General features: G+C 45.2%; 1 protein-coding gene across 1 annotated transcript; it reads right to left on the reverse strand.

The window, feature by feature from the left end:
- Nucleotides 1–1,765: 1,765 nt before the first annotated feature.
- On the reverse strand, nt 1,766–7,868 carry ddx54 (DEAD (Asp-Glu-Ala-Asp) box polypeptide 54). Its single transcript, XM_040198060.2, has 20 exons — nt 7,469–7,868; nt 6,695–6,821; nt 6,494–6,564; nt 6,218–6,406; nt 6,029–6,078; nt 5,892–5,933; nt 5,698–5,793; nt 5,479–5,600; nt 5,305–5,366; nt 5,073–5,204; nt 4,709–4,919; nt 4,465–4,596; nt 4,155–4,376; nt 3,988–4,061; nt 3,653–3,889; nt 3,247–3,395; nt 3,043–3,156; nt 2,843–2,953; nt 2,643–2,761; nt 1,766–2,430 (listed from the first exon to the last, which is right to left on the reverse strand). The coding sequence occupies exons 1-20, from the start codon at nt 7,586–7,588 to the stop codon at nt 2,150–2,152; spliced, it is 2,661 nt and encodes an 886-aa protein (XP_040053994.2). The 5' UTR covers nt 7,589–7,868; the 3' UTR covers nt 1,766–2,149.
- Nucleotides 7,869–12,483: the final 4,615 nt, after the last annotated feature.

Here is a 12,483-nt window from a genome sequence, read left to right on the forward strand (position 1 = left end):
GTAACCATTGCCTTGCATTTATACCCCGATGTTGTGCTCTGGCTCGGCCTCTTCGGCATATCTCGAGTGGATGCTGTGTCAGCCGTGGGAACCCTAAACAAAGATAAAGCTGCCGTTCCTGACGACTGGAGGGCAGCTGTAGCCCCGTGGAGCGCTGGGAGGGGGGGGGAGGGGGCCTTCAGGCACACGCGGAGGGGACGAGGGGCGGTTTTCACGGAGGACGGTGCAAAACGTGCCCGTTGAGAACGGGCCAAAGATTTGGGCCCGTGGAGCTGCAGCTTGACACTCGCTCGAGAACCGCTCATACAAACACAACTTCAGCAGTCGACGCTGCGCCTTTTGGGGTCCTCAGCGATACACCTGTCCTGATATAATCACTGCTACTCAGAAACACTAGTGAAATAACTTGAAAGAAGCCTCTTAAGTACTTAAGCAGTCAAATGAATTGTACACTGCTCGTATACTTCAAAGCAAAGGATGAATAACCTGACCGAAGAATGTTGCAGATTATAAATTCAAGTCTCCACCTTGAGATATATATATATATTTCATTGCATGCCGCCAGTATTCCTAGTTTTACTATGAATAGCTATAAACTGAATTCGGAGGACACGACGACAGGCCGGCTTTGCAGTTATTGGGCCGGGTCATAAGCCTCTAAGGCACAAACGTTACATCATTTGATTTGCAGTGTGGCGCTCTTCCTGCAGGCTTCCTGCTCTGGACTCAAGCTTGGTTGTGATGTTCTCCGCTACCTTTTTCCTCTTTACCAACATGGTATACAGCAGTTGCTCTTACAAATGACACACTGCTGTACGCAGCAGTCAAAAAGATGACTGCAAAACACAAATCGCAGTCCCTTGATTCAGTGCAACAATGAATAAGCTCTGATGGACACGTACGCATGTCCTCCAAAGACACAGTAACCACATCCAGATGCAGGGAGCCACTCGTCTCCACCTCCATGGTTGATGCGGTGCTGCTCTTTCCTCGGATGCTGCTGTGCATGTGGTCATGTGTTTTTTGTGCACCTTCGCAGAAGCTGAAGGAACGACCCAATCGACTGATGTATATCTTCTGCAGGAAATAAATTACACAATCATTTAAAAAAAAGGTTTTCCTTGTCAGATGTTAAGCTACTTAGCCATTGTGGAACACAGGCAAAAAAAAAAATATATATATATACACACACACTATACTGCAAGACCTATTCGTTTTAAATAAAGTTAAAACTATGACTTACGTCTACATGCAAATTGAATTTGAGAGCTTGTTTAATTTGAAGGAAATAAAACATTTTAACAAATGTCCAACAATCTATTAAATTCTATACGATTAACATGGGTATATTTCTCACAATTATAAGAAATACTAGAAACGATTACAATTGTAACACTCAGTTAATAAACTACTCAGACTTGTATTAGGCATCAAAACTAAATCTCTTTTGAGGCTGGATCCTCTTAGTGACATTGTAACGCTCTTCCTTCCTTGTTGTAGATCCACGAGTGGAGATGAATCAACAGTGGATCACAACGGTCTTCTGGGACACTTCGATACAGTTGCAGAGTCAGTTTTCCACCATAGGATGGCAGCATTGGCTCTTATGAAGATGTGCCATTTTAAAGAACGCTTCACTAAACGTGGAAAATACAACCAGCGATATTGTCGCACCATATTAGTGTCACTTCTTAAGATTTCTAACCATAAAAGCCATGGAGCACTATTATCCAGATATGTACACATGGGACACAGTACCTCACCGTTAAGGATAAAATGTATATTTTGGAAAGTCACATGATTAACACTTTAGTTTGTTGTACCAACATGTAACCAAGAGAGACTGAAGACACGGAATACCATCTTAGTCACATCTGTATTTCACAGTCAGTTAATTACGCTTGTAGAAATATATCAGTACTCAAAAACAATCTGCCCACACGCATAAAAGAGAAAACTCCAGTTTACGGGATCATTCTTGTACATACTGGGTCGAATTTAGCGCTCAGCAGTTCATCTCTATCGTGTAAAAAATTCCTCCACTCGTCTCCTCCTTTAATCCACGATCAATAACCAACCAATGCGGTGTGGGATGATACCGGTGGTGTTCCTCGGATCCCTCGGGGAGCCGTCCTCCGTCACATCCACCTCAGAGTCTCTTCCTCATCTTGCCCTTCTTCTGATCACCACGTCCGAAACCGGACTTCTTAACTTCGCCAACCCACTTTTTGTTCTTGCTGCGGCGGTTCTTCAGGCCTCCGCTCTGCAGGAACTGCTGCTTCTTGTCCGTCTTGCGCTGCTTGAGGATTTGCTCCTTTGACTTCAGCTCCGAGCGAACCCGGTGACCGCCGGGCGTCTGCTGCTGCCCCACGGGACTCTGGAAGTTGGGGTTCCGTCTACGACCACGGCCGCCGCCGCCCCGACCACGACCTGGAAGACGGGAAATACAGAAACAAGGATTTAAACAAAAAAAGAAAAGACAGATTGTACTTAAATTGTTTTATAGAACTAGGACTTAATTTAAGAGATCCATCTTTCATGCTGGTAAATAAAGCAGATAAACTCCGCAGGTTGGTAATTAAGATTCAATATGAAAATGTCATTATATGGCTTAGAAGTTAAGACTCCAGTTGCTCTCCTACCTCCTCCTGGTCGCCGCCCGCCTCGTACGCCTCCTCTTCCTCTTCCTCCTCCTTCTCCATCTCCATCTGAGTCGTCTCCTCCATCATTGACCTTGTATTTTTTCTTCCACTCCTCGTAACTGACGCGTGGTCAAGTGATACAACATCTCAACGACACCGCTAAATATTGAGGGGAGAGAAAAAGTCCACAAAGAGGATACAAGTTCTTCTTGTTCTTCTTGTTACCGATGACCTGTCCGCTATCTAGTCGCAGCTTCTTCTTCTGGTCGTCCCTTCCCGCGTCGCACACAAAGCGCTTCCTTTTACGATCCCTACAAACAACAGACACTGAATTAGGAGCCAGGAGCATGAGGGTATTAAGAGAGGGAGGTAAAGAGGTGGATAGAGATTCCATTTTCACCATTTCATTATCCGCTTGTGCTGGTTTAACTTGTTTCCCTCGTCGCCCATCAGGTCCAGGACAGCAGTGGAGGCCTGCTTCTCGAAGGGGGTGCCCTCTCCGCCCAGACTTAACCTGAAGCCACACGTGTCACAGGTTATCGATCGCTGACATTCCAAAAATCCTTAAAAGGAAATGACTTATGAGTGGTGTTTAAGATCTCACCCTCTCTCAGAGTCGAAATCTTTGGGTCTGTAGGGGATGTAATAATCCTGATCCTTCCCCGACTGTCTGCTTCTCTTGTTAGTGTGTTCGTCGCCGTGTTCCTGCAGGTTTCTCATTTTTCCAGCTCCTACTACTACAGAGAACACCTCCTGGTGGAAACATGAGGAATGACATGTTACGTATTGATATCTAGGCTGCAGTGTATAAAATGAGGATTTGCATGGAGGATTGAGATACCGCCTCGTCTCATTCAAGTTAAAAGTATTTATATTTCAGAGTTGAGTGGATTTCTCGAGTTTAACAGTAAATTAACCAAACTTCATAAGAAACCGTATATTTGGGCCGGAGAGACAGACTGGATGCTATTTTAAAATCAAAGTGCTACAAAGGCAGGACAGCTGCTTGCCTTGATATCATCCTCCTCTTCGTCGCCCGCGCCGTGAGTGAAATCGTCGTCATCGGCAGCGGTGCTGCTGGTGGCGGCGGTGGTGCTGGGGATGACGGGCTGATGCAGCCGGCTTTCTGCAGCCAGGCTCTCTCTCTGTCTGCTGAATTTGTCCACCAGCCGCTTGTCCTTGGAGCGCTTGGCCCGCATGACATCGCCGGCCTGATTCTTACATTTGGAGTTGATTTCAAAGATCGTCTACATGAAGGCAAAAGGGGAAGTTTTCAATGCAAAGTCACAGGTCGGCCGGACATTTCTGCACTTTGAGAGCCACATCGTTATCCAAGGTCACTCACCGATTTGGCTTTGTAGCCTTTGATGGCATCAACTATGTGAAGGCGCTCCAGTTCCATTTTCTCCAAACCAGACCCTGAGACAAGACCAACCAAAAAGGTATTTACCAACCACTGCCTGAGCACCATCATCAGCGATTTCTTCCTCGGCCGTCCTCCTTCAGACTCACCTAGCAGCGGATGCACCGCCATGCTGGACATGTCCGTGTTTTTGACTCGTCTGAAGGACTCCGGTGAGGGTTCTGGTCGAGACTTGAGATACTGCTTGTAGGCGTTTTCAGAGACGTGGAGCATGTTCTGCAGGTCCAGGGAGTTTTCATGGGCCGTGGTCAAATGGGAGCTTTCGTCATCCAGGATACCCTGAGGGACGCGACCGAACACGCCTTCTGAATCTGGAGGAGGGAGAGTGCGAACATTATGACAACCCATCAACGCAACAGCGCACTCTGAAGTCCTGACAAGGCGCTCGGCAAAGCCCACCTTTTGCGTGTTCGGGTGTGGCAAACTGAACGGGCCGTCCGAGGAAGAGGTGAAGGTCGTAGACGAACGGCATCTCATCTGGACAGATCATACTGTAGGCCACGCCACTGCGTCCAGCACGTCCCACGCGGCCTGATGGGGGGGAAAAACAAAACCTCTAGTTCTAGCGATGGTCAACTCTTCCCCTTATTAGAATTTGGCTACGGGCAAGTCGAGACCCCGATTCAGCGTAAAGGCCACTTACCGACTCTGTGCAAGAACAGCTTGGGCTTGGAGGGGAAGTTGTAGTTGATGACATTGTCCAGCATGGGGATGTCGATACCACGAGCAGCAACATCCGTCACAATCAGCACCATGGCTCTGCGATGCACAAACTTCCCTATATTGATCTTTCTGGCGGTCTGATCGAGGGCGCTGTAGATGTAAGCACACTCCACTCCTTCTAGAGTCAGCAGCTGGAGATCAAAACCAAAGAAAACAGACCGTAATCAGAACTGGTGTTTTCTAAAATACGAGGAAACTTTCACATGGACTCGCTGAAAACGCGGGTGGTCGTCAAATACACACAAAGTGAGGACACCAGAGTTAATCTGCAGTTTGTATCTCACCTCCTTGATGTACTCTACGTGGTGTTTGGTGGCCACAAAAACCACCGTCTGCTCCTGAGGCTTCACTACGTTCCTCAGCAGATGAAGCAGCAGCGCCTGCTTGTCATCCATCCGCAGATGGAAGAATGACAGCTACGGGAAGAAAGGAGAAATCACGATGTTGTAGAGGCTTCACAGATACAAAAACGGTATTTAGCTTTGAGCTTCAGATGTACAAACATTCTTTCCTCACCTTGATCTGGTCACTCAGTTTAGAATCCACATCCAAACGAATCAACACTGGTTCCGTCAGCCCTGGAGATATATATTAAAAAAAGATTAGAGTTAGTTCTTAAAAAGCATCTTCAATCATGATGTATGCAAGTAAAAAATTGTTTAAAAGAAAAACAGTGGCTAGTGAGCTCACCAGCTCTAGCAAACTCCACCAGCAGTTTGGGCAGAGTGGCAGAGAACAGCAGAGTCTGTCTACTGTCTGGAAGCCTGCGGATGACCTCCTGAAGCTGATCAGCAAAACCCATTTCAAACAACCTGAGAGGAGGAGGAGGAAGACAGACGCGTTCACACATCGCTGCGTGCAGGTGTGAATTGAAAATGTGACACCTTTTAAAACGTTTCTAATTCTCACCTGTCAGCCTCGTCAAACACCACATATTCCACACTCTGCAGCTTCAGGTTCATCTCCTGAATAACGTGCATGAGGCGACCGGGGGTACCGATGATTCTGAGGGGAAAGACACGAGATCGGCGTTGCAACTTACAGTGCACAGGGTGGTGGCGGGACAATCAGCGTTATGAGTTACAGCGACAAAAAACACTCACATGTCGGGGTTCTCATGGAGAGCGGCAAACTGATCATCCATTCTGGAAAAAAGCAGAGACATTTCATTACAGAACTATTGCACAGATCTTAAGAGTTCAGAGGACGGAGAGCAGATGAATAATGAGAGATCACCAACCGGTCTCCACCAAGGATCAGGGCAGTCTTGAGGCCGGTAAATCTCCCCAACTACGATAACCAATTAAAGTGATAGAGAGAAGTCAGAGACACTAGTAAATCACAGGGACTGATTTGCAGATGAACTAAAACTACAAAATGGACTTAATTTAACCCCTAAATAAAATATAAAAAAGTCTGTTCCCCTGACCTCTTTTGTGAACTTCATGGTCTGCAGGGCCAACTCTCTGGTTGGTGTCAGGATCAGGGCTCTGGCTCCGCTTTGGGCTTGAGGCGCTTTCAACTTCTCAAACATTGGCACCAGGAAGGCAGCGGTCTTGCCGCTGCCAGTCCTCGCCATGGCAACTATATCCTTGCCGTCCAAAATCACCGGGACGGTCTGAAGTGGTAAAAGGAAGGATTTTGCATGGAATATTGCGCCGTCCCAAATGTTTGATTATAGTAATCTGAAGTGGCACCGACTTACCTTTCTTTGTATCGGAGTAGGGACTTTGTAACCCTTCTTCATGATGCCTTTATATACGGGGTAACTGAGACCTAAAATCATAAATAATGTGGTTGTTTATGGGGAAACAGTGGCTAGTTCTGCTCAGATGAGATATACAGATGTAGATTTCCAATACTGGAAGTAACCAGTGGAATGTGTACACCCTTCACGAGACCTTACCCATGGACTGAAAGCCTCCAGACTTCTTTTTCTTCTTGTTCTGGGCTCTGACCAGCAGCCTGGTGTCCGGCTCCACATCTGACAGGCAATCAGATGTGGCCGGGAATTGCAGGAGCTTCATCCCTGGCTGTTAAAACCAACAACAACAAAAGCGTCTTAACCACACGATGGAGGTGGGAAACAAAACTCATTTTATTTTATCAAGGCACTTTGCTAAATTCATTACTTGGAACATGTTTCCTTCCCAATACTGTTCATGAAGTGTATGTTTACCATGTCAGTTGTTTGGGCTTAACTCTTAGTTGTCTTGCTTTGTTGGGCCTCAATGTTGAGGCCCATGTTGTCAATTTTTCCTTGCTGCTTAGTCAAAGAACTTTGCAAGATCGATAAGACTGTTATTATTAATACCAGTGTTATTGTCACATGTGTCACGTGGTGTTTCATTTCAACAATTAGACTTACATTAGACGTTGTTATTACATCATATCAACGCGATGTTCAATACATGTGAAGAGGTATTCATTAAACCTGCGCAATAAACAACTCTTAGAGCACATTGGTGCACGCGGGCTTTGCGATCATGTCAGAATAAACGTGATCACGTCACTGCTTTCTATTTAGCTGACACGAGTCACAGACAGACTCTTCTGAAGACCCCACTTCTCTACCTCTGACCCAAAACAACACGTGACACGAGAGCCTGATACCAGCGTCAGGTGGGTCGTAATTAATAAATATACGTTATATAAATATATAAAAAAGAGTGTTTCCTACATAATCGTCGTCCTTGCCCTCGGCCGCCAGTTGACGGTCTCCCCGGTCGTACTCGATCTCCGGCTCTCTGTTGGACGTGTGTCTCCTCTTCTTCGTCAGTTTCTTCTTCCTCTGCGCCATCCTGAGGCTTTACTTCTCCCTTCGGTACTTGTATCGTACGGCCCGTGAGATAGAATAAAAATAAACAAAACGGTGCCAAAACTAGCAAACACTAGTCCACACGGTGCTCTGAATCTCAACACGAGAGGCGGACATGTTGGACACACGTGTGAGCTCCTTCTTCTTCTTCGTGGGTTTCTTTTGCATCTACTTCCGCTCCGTGTCGCTTGAAGCTCAGCAGCGCCACCTGCTGCCGCGGGCTGTGTGAGTACAGACAGCGTTCCCATCGGTGGCCCGTAACACACCTGCAAGTATGCACGTTTGGCTCATAGGACGACTTTATCTCCACGCACTCCCACGCCATTTTAATGTAAGCTGTGAAGTTCATATCATCCCTAAATTGCCGCCTATCAACATTTCTGATGAAACAATAACTATTCTATTCTTTCAGAGGGGGCAGATTTGATGAACCGTAGCCTACTTCAAAGCAGCTGCGTCTAACCATATTACAGTTTCCTATCTTCTTTACGCACCCTCAATTTGACTTTGTTAATTAAGAGGAGATTTGTTTTAACCTTTAAGTGCTGGGAGGAGCAGATATACCAGACCTTTATTCCAGTATATATTCTTTCAAACTCTCTCAAAATGTCCTAATGCATTGTTTATCTTATCTTTAATTTACTGCACATGCCGGAGGTAAAACCTTTGCTGTGCATGACGATTCCAAAGAAAGAGTTCAGTCCAGTTCAGAGTTTGAGCTTTTCACCTAATTTAAGAAAGAAAAAGAAGCCTCCTCGCACTGTCTTAGCAATTTGGCGTGTGCACTTGAGGATGGCACAGATGTTTTGTATCTCGATTACACCTTCGTTTCCGCAGCAACATCCCTGCTGCTGAGATGTATTACACACAGTCCAATGCTTATTCAATCATAGTGCAACAACGATTCTCTCTTTAGCACTGGGGAATTGTAGAACTCAAGAAAATAAAAATAAGTAATCTTTCAAGTGAATAAGACAATAAGCTCAAAGTGTCATTCACATCTATTTCGTGCATCATTTGATACGGGAGCCGGCACTTGGTTCTTGCAACATATTATTTCAGTCATGAGATTTTGCAAAAATAATATCATTCAATCTGTCTGAACAAAGGAACAAAGTTGATCTTTGACCTAGTCATAATGATTGTATGTATGATTCCCTTAAGTATGTAGTCATACTTATTAGAAAAATAACAGAACATTCTGAGATTCAATGTAAGTTATTCATCAGGAGCCAAAATTAGAAAAGTATTCCAACTGTGTTTTTCTTACCGTTTTTAATAATTATAATAATCTTGTCTGATCCCATTGGATTTGCTCTGTTTTTTTAATCTGTTGTGAATAAAACCACTAAATAAACTGTGGCTACCATTTATTATATATTACATTAAAGCAAATGTCATATTGGTCAGTGTGTCTTATAAGCTTACAAGACCTTTCTGCAATTCCTTCTCAACTTTTTCGTTGCCTATAAGCAGCCACTGTTTAAACGTTTAAATCCCCCAGTGGAAATGTGTCCTTTGGATGATAACACTGACACTAATATGGCAGCCAAAACGTGTACTGTGCTGTTTGAAGTCAGTGGGCTGATGTACAGTAAATAAGTCAACACCATGGCAACGGCCTGGAGCTAATGCCATTCAAATTCTCTCACAGCCCGGCTGCGGTGGCCTGGAGCCAAATCTGTGCAGGGACAAGAGAGGGATGGCACGCAGGCAATAGGTGCAGCAAGCCCCTAATAGGATGCGCTTTTGTTCTGAAAGGTGATGTAGGTGATGAGCCCGAGGAGCAATGAAATATAAAGCTGGCACAGAGATGGGAAGGTTGCAGTGTTTTCAATTTGGCAATCATATAAAGAGGCCTCAGGGTGCTATCGGGTCACCATCAAACACTCCTGGCAGGCTTAAACTATCAGTGTTTCACTATGTCAAGCCCTCGTGTTGAAACAGGCTCCTGAATCACGCTTCATCTCCCAATGGGTTCATTTCTCTGAATATTCATGAGGCAGGCCTTTTAATGCCATTGATTTCACAAGGTACAACAACCCGTAGCATCTGACAATGACAAGCATACATTGATTTGTGAGGACTGTGGGACAATCTGCATCCTGAGATTTTACGGCGCAGGAAACAACCTTTTGAAGAAAAAAAAACAACCTGTGGCGGAAATTGCGCCAGAAACAACATGGATTTAAATAGCACACAAATACGATGCTTCAACCCGTCAGTGACTGAATGGACCCTGAATGAAAGTCATTAGGGAAACAGATGTCAAAAGGTTTCAGGTTTGAATTTTATAAAGACGTTTTTCAGCTGCCTTTGAGCCTCGGCGGAGGGTGGGGGGGGAGTAAATTAAGAGGTTATTAAATTGATTGTGAAGCTAAGCCTGTAAATGGAGAGGTAGCGGTTACATATTCTTCTACTCTATCTGTGTCGATTTAATTATTTATCAACCGCTCTTTAAAAGGCTGGCCGTGGGTTCAGTGGACCTTTTAAAAATAGTCCAAACATCCAATTAGCAATGCGAGTGATGTGCTGCAGCACATCGAGCACATCCCTCCAGCGAGCCTTCAAATGCCCGTTTCATTTTTATTTTAACGGCAGACGCTTTACATACAGGCGGCAAATCAATCTCAGAAATCTGATAACAGCTCATCAGAAAAGTTTGAAATGGATGCAAAAAGGAGAATCATCAGCTTTAGAGTTTGGAACATCCCAAAATGATTGTATCCTAATTGTGAAATGTGAGATTTACTGGATGTTTTGAGCGCTGCTGCTGCAGTCTAAACTTAGATCCATCTATGGATCCCAACATGTTGTCAGACGTGAATTGCGGCCAATGCTAGCCGATGAAGATCGCGCTTCTGGATCAGCAAACAGTGTGCATGCTGCAGATGTCGGGACCAGCGGGAGACAGAAGTGAGAGAAAGAAGCTCCCCGGGGAGTTGGAGAGAGGTTCAAAGCCTGGTCCTGGGCTCGTTGGTTTCTGGCATGCCGCTGCGTACGTGATAGTGCCACCCGCCTAGTGACAGCAGCAGATGGTGTGTGGCCCCTGGGCTTCACCTTCAGGAGTGCTGGGCAGGCAGACAGCGCAGCCATGCAGAAAATGCGAGGCCGTCGATTGGGCCGCGCGCCGTAAGATGCCACAGGCTGATAAGATGCCGACAGGAGCGGCGCTTACTTGCTTGAGAAGATGTAAATTAAAGGAACCTGCTGGTTTCTCTGGACCCTCCACACACCCATCACAGGAGATTTCAGAGATTCAGTAAATGCAAATCAGTAAGAATCATTTTGTTATTTGTGATGTAAAAGATATGCACAAGAGATAGAGCATTCTGCAATAATTAGAATTGTAGAATATATTGGACTCTATCAAAATGCCGGGGACCATCATTTAAAGGGTATAAAGCAGAATTCGGAAGTGCTTACATTTCCACAACTGGGGCTTAGCCTTTCGCTGAGACGTCTCCTGTGCTTCATAAGGAGAATCCGGCTTTGGTGTAAAAGTGCAGAGGCACATACATCCGGTCAAACCTTCAATAACCTGGTTATTCTGGGTGCAAAAAGGCAGTTTCCCTTCAAGTCCTCGGCCGTTAATCTTACTGAAAGTGCCAACGTTAAGGCCATCATCCGGGGACATGTGACACAAGAACGGTCCAGAAAGGCCACTGTAAGAGACCCTTGAGCATTTCTCTGACCAGCCGAACTGGTGGGACATCAAAGTCCCTGAAAGGGAAGTCTCAAAGCGCGATGCAGCGTCCGGGCGCTTCTTTTGATTTAGCTGCATATGGCCTGCGAAATATATTTTCCCATTGTGGGGTATTGTGGCCAAAACACTAGTGGATTACTACTCATTAAAGCTGCAGAGAACCCGTTGGGCTGTGGTTAATACACAAGACTTAATGGCCATTTTCAGTTTCATCTCCTTTACACTCTCAGCAGAGGGTTATATATGATGACAGACGACCAGAATTGAAGCCCACAGAGCAGAATGAACTTTTCATGTTTTTCCTCCTCGCACACATTGTTGTTTCTTTTTGGACGTCGCTTGCAACGCCTCGGGCTCAGTTCTTGTTCTGGTGGCTTAATTGCAATTTCATCAAGAATTTAAAGCCATGTAGCCTTCTCTATTCTTGTCACTGTCACTCCAGCGCAGAGGACTTCAAGGGTATTTAAAGAAGCCATTGTGTGTCATAAGATAAGTCAGGAGCAGCTTGGGGACGACTCACTTTCATCATTACAGTACCGCCGGACCTCTTCTCCCCCCCCCAATCCATCCTTCTCTCAGTCTCTCTTTCATGGCTTTATCACTCAAAGGCTCAAGCAGCTCAGCAGAATATAAATGAACGTGGGCTGTAAGAAGGGAAAAGAGGGAAAAGGTCGAGACACAAATGGCATGTGCACATCAGTATTGGGACTTTCACAAGGAGGGCTCTTTTGTGCTTGAGTTTGGCTGCGTTGATGCAATATGAAAATGTCATATTATAGATTCATCACCCATGTCCGTGACGGATGGGAGTCTTGAGCTGCGCTGCTTCGTGGGTGTGCGTGGCTGTGATCGTGCATGCGTGCCAAATGTAATGTCACTTTTAGAATTAGTGAGATAAGGCTTTTGTTTTGGAAAGCATTCAAGCAAAAGTTTGACATCTGAAGAGTTGTGATCATTTGGGGTTTCTGGCAGATTGTTAGAAGAAAAGATTGAATCGCGCAAGTGGTATCAAACACTTTTAATCCAATTGTCTCATTTAACTAATTTACCAGCAAAAGAGCAAATTTGTGTATTTCCCAGACTATTCGTTTACGGTTATAGTTCACACACACAGGAATATTGATCAAAGCTAAGCTTAAAACAGCATCTTTCCTCCCTCACCTCCTCAAGC

This window comes from Gasterosteus aculeatus, chromosome 14 (genome assembly GCF_964276395.1).
Source record: "Gasterosteus aculeatus chromosome 14, fGasAcu3.hap1.1, whole genome shotgun sequence".
Taxonomy (NCBI): Eukaryota; Metazoa; Chordata; class Actinopteri; order Perciformes; family Gasterosteidae; genus Gasterosteus; species Gasterosteus aculeatus.